Source organism: Prunus avium, chromosome 2 (assembly GCF_965620075.1).
Source record: "Prunus avium chromosome 2, drPruAviu1.hap1.1, whole genome shotgun sequence".
Lineage (NCBI taxonomy): Eukaryota > Viridiplantae > Streptophyta > Magnoliopsida > Rosales > Rosaceae > Prunus > Prunus avium.
In genome coordinates, this window is record NC_142285.1 from 40,844,534 (window position 1) to 40,859,236 (window position 14,703).

General features: G+C 40.0%; 2 protein-coding genes and 1 long non-coding RNA gene across 5 annotated transcripts; 1 reads left to right on the plus strand and 2 right to left on the minus strand.

The window, feature by feature from the left end:
- Positions 1–206: 206 nt before the first annotated feature.
- Positions 207–4,012, minus strand: LOC110768954 (U-box domain-containing protein 62). Of its 3 annotated transcripts, none has more exons than XM_021972836.2 (8): positions 3,078–4,012; positions 2,642–2,945; positions 2,437–2,518; positions 1,712–1,769; positions 1,101–1,189; positions 925–1,020; positions 771–841; positions 207–622 (listed from the first exon to the last, which is right to left on the minus strand). In XM_021972836.2, the coding sequence occupies exons 1-8, from the start codon at positions 3,568–3,570 to the stop codon at positions 499–501; spliced, it is 1,317 nt and encodes a 438-aa protein (XP_021828528.1). In that variant the 5' UTR covers positions 3,571–4,012; the 3' UTR covers positions 207–498. The 3 variants fall into 3 exon arrangements, with proteins under 3 accessions (XP_021828528.1, XP_021828527.1, XP_021828526.1); XM_021972835.2 differs by having other exon boundaries at positions 2,642–2,948; XM_021972834.2 differs by having other exon boundaries at positions 2,642–2,963; positions 3,078–4,009.
- A 406-nt stretch (positions 4,013–4,418) lies between these two features.
- On the plus strand, positions 4,419–6,335 carry LOC110768959 (uncharacterized). The gene is made up of 2 exons (XR_002528508.2): positions 4,419–5,300; positions 5,483–6,335. It is a non-coding gene; the product is annotated as an uncharacterized LOC110768959 (long non-coding RNA).
- A 1,568-nt stretch (positions 6,336–7,903) lies between these two features.
- Positions 7,904–12,425, minus strand: LOC110768928 (Leucine-rich repeat protein kinase family protein). The gene is made up of 2 exons (XM_021972806.2): positions 10,293–12,425; positions 7,904–9,674 (listed from the first exon to the last, which is right to left on the minus strand). Exons 1-2 carry the CDS (start codon positions 11,768–11,770, stop codon positions 8,225–8,227), a joined length of 2,928 nt encoding a protein of 975 aa, XP_021828498.1. The 5' UTR covers positions 11,771–12,425; the 3' UTR covers positions 7,904–8,224.
- Positions 12,426–14,703: the final 2,278 nt, after the last annotated feature.

Genomic DNA, 14,703 nt, shown 5'->3' on the forward strand with positions numbered 1-14,703 from the left:
GAAATTGACAGTTTGTTGCAAGATATTCCTATAATAGCCAAAATCAATAAAATCGGTTCAAAAAACATGACAAAACATGAACTTGGAAAAACATGAGGTTGCAGCCCGATTTCCGCATTCTGGGATGGACTTGTACGTCTAAGTTGAGTACAGTTATACAAAACATAAAACATCAGAAGTCAGAAGACTCAGAACACACTAGGATCTCACAGACCAAAAATGCTTTATATAAACTTTTACAAAGACTTAAATACAACGTTGCTCAAAGTGAAGAAAAATGAATACATATTTTTACAATCTAAATTATAGCCTTTCCTCAAAGCAGCTGTGACAAGGCTTCTATATAATTTACAAGGCCCGCATATGACCGTGTTTGCTTGTAATGAAATACAACTTTAAGTAGGGGCAGAAACTTCTTAAACAACAAAGTTAGTTATAGCTTGGCATAATAGGCAACAAACTATTACGGCCTCACGTTTCCTATTTCTGTATGTACGCCTAGAGCCAGTTAGGTCCCATCTTGCTTGACATTGGCTTAGATGAGGGTTCATCGGATACCTTGGCAAGTGACCGGTACTGCAATTTTACACTCTCTGCATTATCCAATGTCTTTACCACATACCTGTTGATGCAATTTGTACAATGAAAACAAATCTAAGCCAGCATCTCATTTGACAAAAGAATGCGACGCAAGAATGTAAGGTGGAACATTTCTTGATAAATTTTAAAATTGTTATACAAAATAGGAAGAAAACTAGAACATGACTAACCATCCATTTAAGCATTGTGTTGTGACAACAGCCTCGCGCCCCACAAAGCGCTGCGGTGTCCTCTTATTCCCCTGTGACATTTCACTCCAATTATTAGTTAGAACAAACAATTGAACAAGAATTAGAGCCAAGTTTGGGACTTTACTCTGCTAACCTTTATAATAACTCGGTCTGTCACTACAAATGGAAACTGAACACCTCTACCCCTCGGAGTGTCCACGAGAACTGAATCACTGTAACCACCCTTTTCCTACATGAGAAGAAAAAAGGACTTAGTCTCAAGCTTTTGATAATAGTGTCCTAATGATGTCACCATTTCTGAAGACAAACCTGGTCAAACCTTTCTCTTCTTCTTTTGGATGAGCGATAAAATTGTAACTCTTCTTCCCGGCGGAATGCCAGCACAGCAGCTCGAAGAGCTGCACATATAAGACAAAATAAGTAATACTAGAGTCTAGAGTGAGTTCTGTAACATACTACACTTTGTCATCTGACAGTTATTCTTTCGTCCTTTCTCTTGAGCTATAAGAGCCCCAAACCATGATCTTCCCACTTAAATGTCAACGTTTTTCTTTCCCTAAGACAGTAAATGCTAGTCCCCAAGTATTCCCATCCAGGGTTTCGGATCCCCTCTCTCTGTTCCTTTAAGATTTCATTTTGTCCCCACTTCTTTTTCCTTTCTTACTCAAGTTAATTTCAAAAACATCAATTCCTTTTTCTTTGGAGCCTTCATCAACATATTTAGACATGCCAAGCCAGACAACAAGTTTTCTAGCACCAATGAGACAGGGCTACTGATATAGAGAAGTTCAGCATGGAACATACAGAACCAAGACACGGGCAAATGATTTGCTGGCTGTCCCCATTACATATAGCTGAGAAGATATTAACTTCGAAATGGTACGTGGACATAAAGCTTCGATGAAATTTTTTTCACTTACAGAGATTTGGGGCAATTGAATCTTCTGAAATTGACTGAGAACAGGTGTAGCAAGCTTTCTGAAAACATAATATGATAAAAATTCAATTTTGACAATCAAAACCAAACAAAAATTTAATTAACCAAAAGCAAGTACAAGGCATATCTTCTTAGCATTGGTTTATAGAATCCTACATGCACATGTAGCACATATATTTGCCAGCAAAAGGGGCAAAATAGTGTGGAAATATCACTTTTTAGCTTCTTTTTTTGTCTTTGTAAAATCATTTAACACTAGTATCTCTCTTCATTGAATTCCACCCCACGGTCAACAGTTAGCAAAATGGAGTTTTGCAAACTTGCTTGCACCCTTTAAAATGAAAGCAATTGAAGCAAGGACGGTATCCTGTCTTATCAACAAAACAACAATGCTATTGTAGCTATCTTTATTTTAAAATTGTAGAAACTGAAAATTATGCACATTACTAGTTATATATGTAAAATCATACATACATATGCAGCCAAAATACAGCAGAGAACATATATCAGCAATCTTGCCAAGCTTGCACTCACTAGAAAGAAAGCAATGCCCAATTATGTATCTCCATAAACTTTCAAAGTCTAAATACCATTATGAAGGACTTAAAGTTTCTATGCCAGTCAGTTCATTACAAGAATATGTACCCAGTACCTTTTCTCAAAGACTAACAGAAACAATCACATCTATAACAGATAAATGGAGCTCACCATTCTAATAACATGCTGTATTCCACTACCTCCAAAGGAATGCCCGCAAGGCAATATCATTGCATCATCCATCAGAGCTCCCCTGCAAATCGACACAGCTCAAAGACTATGAGTCACCAATTCCATCTTGGTTAAAGCTAAAAAACCAGAAAAGTATAACCAAATACAAAACCAAATAACCAATACTTGAACAAACAAAACTTACGTCACAGGATCAGAGAGAATTGCTCTCAAAGAGTCTCCAGACTCAGACGAATACATAACATCCTTTCTTCCACTAAACCCACATCCATTTTCCACAACTGAATCCTTTTGAGCAGAACCAGACCCCTCAGACCCCTGCAAATACTGAGAATAATAAATTTCACCGTCTGGTTCTGCGACTGTGACCACATTGTGATAGTTTCCAAGCCTTCCTTGCTGAGTATCACTGGGACTAGCCCTTGTGTTGTTGTTCATTATTTGCTGCCCCACACTATGGTCTTTCACCAACACCTCTCTACTTGATCCTACTATCACAGTTCCACCTAATTATAAATAAATAAAATAAATAACATGCCAAAAAGCAGCATTCAACGACAGTTTCCAAAATTAGAAACTATATCATGACAAGCTCAGAACTTTCCGCAAAAATCGCTTACCAAAAGAAGAATGGTGCTGGTTATGGTGCTTAACTTTCCCATTTCCCATTTTGTCTTCGCCATTGTTCCCATTATTACTGGCAATGCCCTTGTTTCTGTTATCCACTCCGACAAGCCCTCCAACTTCAGCGTCACCTTCATCAGCCTCATCATCATTGTCCACGTCATCCTCGTCGTCGTCGTCGTCGTCATCCTCGTCCGATCCCTCACCGCTCGGAGTCGTGTCGGCTCCATTCGAGTTCCAGTTTCGGGGTTCGGGTGGCTCCCGGCGGTCCGGATTCTCGTTATACATGCTGGGGCGGAAATCAGCGCTTTGCGGCGCGAAAAACCGGTCATCAATGAAACCGCTGAGCTCTCGGGTCTTCGGACCCGAGTCCCCGACCCGGCGCTGAGGCGGAGCTCCGCAATTGAAGCGCAAGTTCTCGTCTTGGAAAACGAGCTGAGAGTTGAGCCCGTTCTGGGTCGGAACCAGACCTAATTTTTCGGAGGACATCTTTGGGCGGAAGTGGGAACTGAAAACCCTAATTTGGGGAATTGGGCATGATTTGCCGATTGCAATTAGGGGAAATTAAGGGTTTGGGAAGGTGAATTAGGGTTTTAGGGCAGTGACTGGGTGGCGAAAAAGACTCTCAGAGTCAGAGGGGTGTATTTGCTTACATGGAATATTGGGGAAGTAAAAAAGTGTAAAGCTTTGAGATTGGGGAGCTCAGTTGGAAATTAGGAAAAATAAAGGACTTAAAAGCATTAAACTTTTAATTGCAATTAAGCCACTGCAAAATGGTAGAACTACAAAATTATCTGAATCTTCACTATTCTTCTTGGATTGGAGCCTCTTGAGTATTTGGACCAGTTGGCGGCCCATCTTCATCTTGGTACATGTCGAATGAGTTGGAAACGGTGTTGGATTTGGAGAAAAAAACAAAGAAAAGAAAGTATAAGGCTCTGGTGGTGGGAGGAGGATTGAGGTGGAGAAGACAATGAGACAGACCGACAGACAGACATATATTACATACCAAACCAGTCACATAATTCACATTGACACTGACTTTGACTTTGACATTGACTTGGACATTGATGTTGAAATGAATGAACATTTGTTTTTGTGTTTTCACGATTTGATTTCAGCTTGCATTTTACTCATGCTTTGCTCTTTATTATGGTAAATAAATCAGGAAAGTTATGAATGTGTTCCAAGTTTGGGGTAAGGGGTTTTATGACTAATTATTCTGGTAATCCAAAGGAGTAGTGATACTGTTTGCTTGCTCCCCAAGTTTTCATGACTTGGCCCCAATAAAAGTTAACAAGCTTCCTCAACAGGCAAACAAGCCCCTTTCTCTCCCCTCCCTTTTTCTGTTTCTTTAAGTCATTGGTGAAGTGAAGTTGCTTTTGTTTGGGTTATGCATTTCCAAACTCCTTTTTTGTGTTTGTGGTTTTAAGATTGTCCTGTTTCTGAACTTCTATCTATCACTCAACCTGATTGTTTCTTGCTCTTATGATGCCAATTTTGAAAGTTGAAGACTAGCTGAAGGCAATTTTGTGAATGAAAGTTTTCTTCAACTACATGGCCAATGCTTAATCTCAATATATCTTGTTTGCCATTTGAATTCCATCAAAACAAGGATCTTCTTTTGAAGGTTGATGACTGGTTCGGGTTGTGTACGCATCAATCAATCATGGATGTTGTTTTTGGGTTTAGTTTTTCTTAACAAGAAAATCAGTTGTTGGTTCCTTACTGTTATATGGACAATCAAACATTCAGGGTCAGCTTAGGTGTTGGCATATGTTCTTGTCTGGTAGTGATTGCTCTCTGTCTTGTATAATTGCATATATGTTGATATTATGTGGACAAATTTTGAAGGGTTTTCTTTGGCCATATATTTGATGTTCTGTTTGTTCTGGTTCCCTGTATGCCTTACTTTTCAATTTATATGTTTCCTAAGAAAATTCAACAATAAAACTTTTCTTTTAAAGACTTCTCTGCTAGCCTGAACATAGAACTCTAGAAATTGTCCAGATGATGGAGTGATATTTGGGAATTAAGTGCATGTATGGAATTTGGGAAATCTACCAGTTAAGGGCCTTTTAATTTCAATCTGTGGCAGAGATGGGTGGAGTGATAATTTGCTTAAAAGGAAATGTAGAGCAGGAGGGAGATGAAAATATTTGAGTCTTTATTCATTCACTGCTGTGCAAAACCAGAGAGAAGATCATGTAACAATTTGGGTAACTAGTCCATTTAACTTGCAATCCTTTTCTTTTTTTATGCTTCCTCTCATAATGTGATGCTGTCTCCTGACAGAAGGTTTGGATTTAACAGAGATTGCATTTGACTAATTAAATCCTGATTTATTCTATCATGCTATTCATCTGGATAACTAAACCAGTTCTTAATGAAAAAAAAACAGAGCCAGGTTGGAGAACACAGCTGAAATTTTGACATCATAGCTATAACAGAAAGCTGCAAATGCCATCTCATGAGGCCAGACCAAATCAATCATAGCAAAAACTGTTAGTGGGCATGTGTTGTTTAGGACCTGTTGTTGTTGGTAGGTGTGTGTGGTGCCCCCACCTACCAATTCAACACAAGAGGCTCCAGTTTCAAACTTTCAACTGCTGTGACAAAAAGTTGAAGGGCTCTCAAGTTGTCCCTGAACAAAAGCAAAGCATGGAAGCAAAATATCAAAACAAGGGATTATTGGTTGGTTGGTGGAAACTAAATACTGATGGCTGCAGGAAAGGTGAGGAAGGGATTATTGGTGCTGGTGGTATTATCAGAAATGCAATGGGGACTGGGTTGGTGGATTCTCTGCTAATATTGGGAGGGGGTCTGTTTTACAAGCTAAGTTATGGGCCATCCTCTATGGATTGCGGCTTGCTAACCAATCGAATTATTTTCCCCTTATTGTGGAGTCTGATTCCTGTTTGGCGGTGGACCTCGTGAATGCGCCTAGTTGTGATCCTCTTCACCCTTTGTTCACTCTTATCTCTAGTTGTAAAGCTAGCATGACTGGTGGTGTTTGTCGTATTCATCATGTCTTCAGAGAAAGCAATTCTGTTGCTGATATGCTTGCTTCTATTGGGGTCACCAAGCCTTTGGGTCTCCATACTTGGGTTACTGCTCCTGTTGCTGTCAATCAGTTAATCTTCAAGGATATGTGTAGGATGTGCTTACCCAGACTTATTGTTCCTTAGTGTTTTATTGGGCCTTGCCCTCCTCTTTACCAAAAAAAAAAAAAATATCAGAACAAGATTTCTTTATGCGCAACGCTTCTCCTCAATAATGCCTTCTCACTTTATATGTTCTCCAAACAATGGAAGCAAGCAGCAGCTTTTTGCAGCTTTTCGTTTCAGTGCATTGCTGCCCATCTTTTGTAACTTGCTTAATCTTAAACATTTGGGAGTTAGTTTGTGAAAGCAAAGTCTTTTAACTCGACTGCCCAAACCAATGCACATTGAGCTACTACCTTGCATCTTGAGCTCAATCCATGTTATCAAAGGCAGTGAGATTCTTGACTTTTGATGAGGTTACATGGAATGGAAGAAAACATTATGGGACAGAGCAACAGATAATAATACTATAAACCCAAGCACTTGGGAATGTTACCAAAAAAGAAAAAGAAAAAAGAAAGAGGTGTATTTGTTTTCTTCACCTGCATTAACAATCCATATCCAAAGAAACTCTAATTTATAGAGGAAGCCATGTGCTAGCTGATAATGCAAATACCAACGTATTTATTTGTTTATTTTGCCCTTGGGCCCAAAACCCTAATTCTTATTTAAGTCATGGCATTGGCTGAGTGCACTAGGGACAACTCATTGGCATTGCTTTGCAATCTATGCACATGGCTATGGAAATTTATATTCTTTGACTGCCCTTTAAAGAAATTGGGTGTTCTTTTCCGTGCGTTGTAGTTGTTAGAAGTGCCTTATTATTATTTTTAATTTATTAGAGAGAAATGTGATAGTATTTTATTTATAGGAGGAAAACCAACTAGTACAAAAACTGAACTATATCGTCAAGATTATGCGAGTTTTTCTACATATATGGGCTTAGTCGGTCTAATTAGGGAGCCTTATTTTTATGTGTTTTTAATTGTGCCTTTGGCCAGAGAGATATCAAAGAGGAGATGGGCAATCCATGCAATTCATTGGGAAGAGAAAAACATTGGAGAAGGTTTAAAGAGAAATAAACAAAGAAGGCATTAGAAGAAAGTTGAAATTAGAACCTGAAGATGTGGGTGGCATAATATATAACATAAAAAAAGATTGCTTCTATTCCGACAGGGCATCATCATGTGTGTAGTAAAATATTCCCATATAGCTTCATCATCTGTTATCTTCGAGATGCTCTATCTCTTTATAATATGAATATAAGCATGCCCTACCATTTTGGGTTTTTCTTCCTTTTGCATTATTATACTCAGCTCTTTAGCTGCATTAGCCTTAAAGTGGGCACTAAGATTCTCTGGTCTCCTCAGCCTCTCAACTCACTTTTGACTTGCAGATTGTATTATATTGCCTTTGAATTGCCATCATTGTCAACACATGGGCCAAGAACAACCACCAACCCCTTCCCCATACAGGTCTTCCAAAGTCAATTCTGCCCTTTCATTGTTTCTTTGGTTCTATTTTTCTTTTCTGCAGGAGGGATCTTGATATGCATGGTTTAGTAACTGTAAGAGCCTCATTAAGGAGATAGCAACCAACAAGTATATAGATAGTAGAATTATGGTAAGTTGCAGAAGAAAACAGATTAAGAAGTATGCTCCGTGATATGTTTGCAAAACTTTCTAAAAGCCTTTAGAAGTCAACAATAGAATCAGCTCTTAGAAAGAAACATGATCAAGACAGAAACTGGAAGAGTACAAAAGATTAGTAGTGACAATATCTGAGAGGGACCCAAATTTGGAACCCGGCAAAGAAGAATCTGGTGACCTAGCTACTTGAGGCATGGGAGGAGAAACTACAGAAATAAACAGGAAATCCACAATAGAAGGAAAATAAATACAACAATACAGAAAAGAAAAACCTTCCAACAATAAAAACTTTCTTCTCCCTCCGATGAGAGTAACCAACTGGATTCTTCTGTGCCGGATATCCCCTTGCAAATCCCTTCACTGAATATCTGTTAAGATTAGTTAAATTCATCACAACTCCTCTTGGCCTTCCGATGGACATCTGATCAGCTCCAATATGTTGACCACCTCCGCCATGTCTGGTCTGTTTGACGGCACTTGTGACGTGCATATCAAGCCTAATTTCATAACAGGAATAGCCTCTTCTGCAGGGAAATTTCCTTGGAGCCTACCATCAATGCATTCCTCTACTCTGCCTTCTTCTAATGCTCCTCTGACCATGTCGCAAAGAACCACAACATCATCTTCCATGTACTCTACAGGCCTCTTCCCAGTGACCACCTCCAGAACCAAAACCCCAAACCCATACACGTCACATTTCTCAGTTATCTTTACTGTTTTGCAAGCGAACTCTGGTGCCATGTAGCCAAGGGCACTCTGGATCTTGCTGCTCAAAACATATCGGTCAAGCATTGGCAACAACCTTGCTAGGCCAAAGTCTCCCACTTTGGGTTCGCCCGAGCTGCCGATCAGGACATTGCTAGATTTTATGTTGTAGTGAATTATGTTCATTTGATGCAAATGGGCCAAACTTTTCGCAGTTCCAAGAATTATATTGAACCTGTCGTTCCATGACAGGAAGTTTCCACCTGCTCCATCATGAAGATGCTTATATAAACTACCGCCAGAGACATATTCATATATGATGAGCTGCAATGATGGAGTCCAGTAATAGCCTTCGATTTCCACAAGATTATCGTGCCTCACTTTCCCCAATTTCTTAACTTCCCTTTCAAATTCTTCTTGAGACTTGACAAGACTTGAAACAGTGAGCTTCTTGATTGCAACAGGCCGCCCATCTCGAAGAACTGTCCTATAGACTGCTCCAAACCCTCCACGACCAAGCTCACAGTCCTTGTTGAGTAGAGCATGTGCACCAGTGCTGAAGTCAGGCTCACCTGAAAACATGAAAAGCTTGCCGGAGTTGCCATCTGTTGTTGGGGAATGGCTGAAATCATCCCCAGCTGATAACGCGAGGGCTGCTGGTGAATGAGTTGTAGAAGATCGGACTCGGAGATTAAGTACAGTGATGGCAATCACACCAATGACAATGACAGCAGCTGCAGCAATGGCAATGAGTGCAGAAATACTAAGGATGATTCTTCTATGACCAAGATTTGAAGATAATGTTCCTGGTGTGGTGGAGTCAGAAGAGGAGTTGGGATTGAGGACAATGGGTTTCGGAAGAACTGTTGGGCAAGACTTATTAACTGCAGAGCCACAAAGAGATGGATTGCCAGAGACAGAGGAAGGGGAGATGGTATTGAAAAAGGCGCCCGCAGGTAGTTCACCCTGGAGGTTGTTGTGGGAAATATTGAAGGAAAGAAGGTTGGGAAGATTGACTAACTGCTTGGGTAGGCCTCCCGTGAGGTTATTGAAAGACAAGTCCACATTTTGTAAGTTGGTAAGTTTGGCCATTGCTGCAGGTACTGGGCCAGTCAATCTGTTCTGTGATGCAATTCTGGAGAATTCAACCAAAAGAATATATCAAAAAACAAGAAAAATATGTTAGAATGCAAAAATAGAGTAGGACTTGGATTACAACCCCATAACAAAATTAGTGACAACGAAACCTTTGAGCTAGTAGCTAGTTTTCAAGAAGGAAATAGCAAAAATCCAGACTAATGTGGTATTACACGTTATCATCAAGCAAAAGTGGCAGCAAGAGATTTCACGTCTTCATTACTTCCCAGAAAATCAGTATGCAATTCATTAACATGAAACAATCTCAAACAACAGAAAAATATATCTCTGTACTTCGAAATCAAATTGCAGCACTTGAAGTTCTAACTTCCCAGTATGACCAAAATGTCTACAACATGAAGGATAATATTTAAACATACTATGTAAAAGTGGACTTCTTAAGTGCAAACACACATCCATTTCGACAATGCGCCAAAGAAAAGTTTTATGTGCAAATTAGTTCTCAGTTCTAGGTTAGGGTAAATGCAGAATTTCTCAATAACAAGCATCCAAAATGTTTAAATGAAACCTGGATTCATGCGTGAATCCCAAACTACCTGTTAAAATTAAAAAAAGCACGAGACCAGAAATGAAATGTAGAGCTAAGAGAACTTACAAAGTGGTCAGAGAAGAACAGTTCCCTATTGAAGTTGGAATTTTTCCTGTGAGAAAGTTAGTTTCCAATCTCAATTCCTTCAACGAAAAAGCCCCACCAATTTCCAGAGGGATGCTTCCACTGAGCCGATTCTCACTCAAATCCACATTGTCCAGGGCCTTCAACTCTCCAATAGTCACAGGAATAGGACCAATAAGAGAGTTACCGGAGAGGTTCAAACTACGTAAACTGCTTAAGACCCCAATGTCAGATGCAATTTCGCCAGAAAATTGATTAAGGGATAAATCCACGACTTGCAGATTTTGAGGCGGATTTCCAATTGAGGAAGATACAGGGCTATTTGCGCTTCCACTTAGTTTTTTCTCTGAAAGTGAAACTTCCTCTAAACCCGCCTTGAATATCCACGCAGGAAGTTCACCCGCCATCGAATTCTTACTAAAATCTAAAGCCACAAGGCTTGTGCAATAAGCCATAGACTTGGGTAAGCTCCCAGTGAACCCATTTGCAGAAAAATTCAACACCTTTAAAGCCTGAAGATTACCTATTGAACTTGGAACTTCGCCCAAAAATCGATTGCCAGAAAGGTCCAAAGTCTCCAGGCTCTTCAACTCTCCAATCCACTCAGGAACCTCTCCGGCAAATGAGTTCTGGTGCAGATTTAGATAGCTACACAGGCTAAGTTTCTGCATTGTCTGAGGAAGGTTCCCAGAGAATGAATTCTCGCTGAGATCAATGGACCTCAAAAGCAAGCAACTTCCAATTCCATCTGGAACTTGCCCGGTAAACCGATTATTCCCCAAATTAACTGCTCGCAAGTTATTCAGTCCTCCAATGACCTTTGGAATTTCACCTTCCAACAAATTATTAGACAAATCCAGTGATCTAATCCCATTCAAGGACCAAATCCCAGCTGGAACCGAACCCGAAAACTGGTTCAACGACAAGTCAATTGCGGCAAGACTCGCACAAGAGCCCAAACTCCCAGGAATTTTCCCGGAAATTTTGTTCTTGGCCAAAGAAATCGTTCTCAGAGACCCACATTGCCGGAAGAAGTCTTCGGGTACAGGACCAGAGAAACTGTTCTCGCTCAAGTCAAGTGCTCGTAGGTTGTCGATATGAGCAATATTAGGGGTTAAGCTTCCGGTGAGATTGTTCTTGGAGAGGGACAGCTTTCGCAGAGACTGTAACTGGAGGAGGCCTCGGCCTATATGACCCGAAAGAGAGAAGTCGTCAAGACTGAGCTCAATGACCCTGTTGGATCTTGGATGGCATTTCACGCCATCCCATTTACATGGGCTATCGTCGTCTTCGCTCCAAGTTGCTAACTTTCCTTTTGGATCTTGAATATCAGCCTTGAACACTATCAGCCCCAAGACGTCGTCGTTCAGAGATGGGTTCAGAGATCTCCCAAGAACAGGAGCTAAAACAAAGACGGTGAATAATACGAGCAGCGGTTTCATGCCTAAAAATGCTCGCATTGTTTGGTGCTCAACAGACCACACTAGAAAGCCATGAAGAAATTTAACCGACCCAGAAGACCAGACAGCTCAAACTCACTGGATGTGAGCTTGAAATGCTCAGATTTTCAACACAAACAAAACCAAAAGAAAAAGGCCAACTTTCTCCAACGGCTAGATTTGGTGGTGCGAAAAGAACAAAATGAGCCAAATTGTCAAAGTAGAGACTCTAATGCTCCAGAAAGTGGCGGCATTAGCAAATGAGAGACCAGAGAAACCGAAAATGGGTCGAAATAACAAAAGATTCACAGCTAGGTGAAGTGTTTCAAAAAATACCCTAGAAATCTCTTCACAGTATAAACAGTTGAGCTGCAGAGCTCAAACAGTCAGAGTAAATTCACAGAAGAAACTCTCAGCTGGTTCGATCTGTGAACCACCAAATGCCAAAATGGCCGGAAATTCGTCGGAACTTGCAGCACATAGAAGCTCCGGCGACGGAGAAGAATTGGGATTCCGAGAAAGCTCGTAGAAAAAGCTTGAAAATGTAGGGTATTAGAGGGCTCTCTCTCTCTCTCTCTCTCTGAGCGTTGCGCCTGAGAGTCTTCTCTCTCTCTCTCTCTCTTTCTCTCTTTCTCTGTCTGTCAACTGTGTGTAGTCTTTTAAAGTCTGATGAGCTCTGAAAAGAGAAAATTAAATCAAAGTTTCTATCTTTATTAACGGCAGGGCGGGACCGGCTTGGTAGATGGGGGTGCTATTTATTACATCTTGGACACGTGGCGTGATCCGTAGGGTGCAGGGTATCCGATGTGGCACACACCTAGTCGTCGTTATCGATGGTGCTTTTGACGTGGAAGGCACAAGTGGCGGTAAATTGGCGATTGAGCGCTTGGAATGTGACTGAAGAACGAACTCAGGAACCGCCCCTGAAGTTGGCTAAATTTACGCTTCTGACATACAGCTGCTGAAGGAATCTAGGAAAGATGATTAGGTAGCATGGCTAATTAACTGTATGTAATGTTCATTCATTCATGTTAAACTTTAAGACAACAAAATCATGTTTTATTTCGTGAGGCGAATGCTTACATCAATCGTTCACGTATGCAAAAATGATTAGCTGTTAATCATTGCACCTTAGCATAACTCTATTCATAAAGTTTTTAGAACTCGAGTGATTGAGTAGATAGTTTGATACTCAATTATAAAAAGTTCAAGTCTCTCCCTCCCTCCTTTGACTAATATGAAGCATTCATATTAATTAATGCGGTTGAATTATGAAAATAACTATATAATTAGTACCAAAAAGTTAAATGTATCTTAAATTTCTTGAACTATTTTGTTCTTTTGGCATTGTTTTTGACTGGGAGAGGAGTTGACATAATTATAGACTACCCGATACATCTATATTAATTATGTTTCTTCTTTGCCTCATTAATAGAAAAAACGACAGGCTCATTCATCCTAACTGGCAAATGGGGTTACTGCAATCATCTGGTGCAGTGCAGAGGGTGGATTTGGAAAGTTGATATCACAAACAGAAGGGCTAGCTGTGCTGAGAAAGTTATTGGGTGTGGATAGTGGAAAGCATTGAACAGAGAGAGTGAAGGGGCAAAAGCAAAGCAATAAAGGCAATTAAGTAGGCTGGTGGAGGAGGTGGGTGGTGTAATAAAGAAAAGGTGAGAGAGAGAGAGAGAGAGAGAGAGAGAGAGAGAGAGAGACAGGTGGTGTGGTGGGGATTGCAGGGCTGCGTGTGTGACAAGGACTCAAACTTTCTTAGCGTTTGATCTTTCTTAAATTCTAGTTATGTGTTTAAGCAAAAATACTCCTATGGAATAGATATAGCACTGTTTTGCTATTCCCGATTAATAATAACATATGGAAAAATTATTCTATGTATATGTTATTAGTCGGAAATAGTAAAAAGCGATATCCATGTTGCATAAGGGTCTCTCTCGTGTTTAAGCCCCTACCCTACTTCTCAGTCTCTTTGTTTTTGGGTCACATATATTATAAATGCACCCCTGCATAATTTATTTTTAACCCAACTATTGCATTCTGCCGACTTTGACACTTTGCTGCTGCTGCTGCAGGCGGCTGAACCCCAACAGAGATTGGTTTCCCTTCAAGATGTGAAGTGAAGGTTTCATAATTTAGGTAAAATCATCACATTTGGTCCAATTGGATTGTCACTCTATGTAATATATATTATGCTTGCATTGCATGTTAAGCCATGTCAATATGCCTACCAACTACCAATTAGCAACACAAATTTTAATAAGAAGAAAAACATCCATGTCACTGATTTTAATTTTATCTCAAATTATAATAAATATTAATGGGGTGGGGGGTGTGAAAGCAAGTCATATCCAACCATAATATGTACTTCTAAAGCAATTTGGTTTGGCGTCTTTAGATGCAATTAAGCCATTGATTATGGGCTAATTAAATTTAAGCTGCTGGGTTGTTCTCTTCTCTGTCCCTCAAGCTTTCATTGGACCTTTGCTTACACACACACACACACAGAGAGCCAGCCAGCCAGCCTTATCAACATTTCAGAGTTTAGGGTTTTAGAGACTTGGAGAAGCACTTTTGTGTTGTCTTTATGCATTGAGGCATATAGCCAACTTCTTTGCTCAGAATCTGGAACTTACTGTAGCACCAAAAGAATAAGTCCATTCTGCACTACAAAATTTGGGCTGTCAAGCATGTTGCTTGCTGCAGCTACTGCCGTCTATCTCTCTATACTCACCTTCAAACAGCAATCACAAACATGGTATTGTTCCTCTCTTCCTCAACATACCCAATTTTGTGATACATAATTAATACAACTAATCCCAATACTTAGAGGTAAATACATGTATGTAATGACATTTAATGACCCTTTTTCTCAGTGATTATGGCTTAAAAAAGAGTAAAGGTGAATAATGAACATGTGGCCAAGACTAAATGGCAAGCAC

Excerpts from the sequence above, each read along its gene's own strand:
- LOC110768954 (XM_021972834.2), bottom strand. The coding sequence starts at position 3,570 with ATGTCCTCCGAAAAATTAGGTCTGGTTCCGACCCAGAACGGGCTCAAC. Across the intron at positions 2,519-2,641 it reads ATTCTCTCTGATCCTGTGAC|GGGAGCTCTGATGGATGATG; the intron begins GTAAGTTTTGTT and ends GTCGATTTGCAG. Across the intron at positions 842-924 it reads CAGACCGAGTTATTATAAAG|GGGAATAAGAGGACACCGCA; the intron begins GTTAGCAGAGTA and ends GAAATGTCACAG.
- LOC110768928 (XM_021972806.2), bottom strand. The coding sequence starts at position 11,770 with ATGCGAGCATTTTTAGGCATGAAACCGCTGCTCGTATTATTCACCGTC. Across the intron at positions 9,675-10,292 it reads TGTTCTTCTCTGACCACTTT|AATTGCATCACAGAACAGAT; the intron begins GTAAGTTCTCTT and ends TGAATTCTCCAG.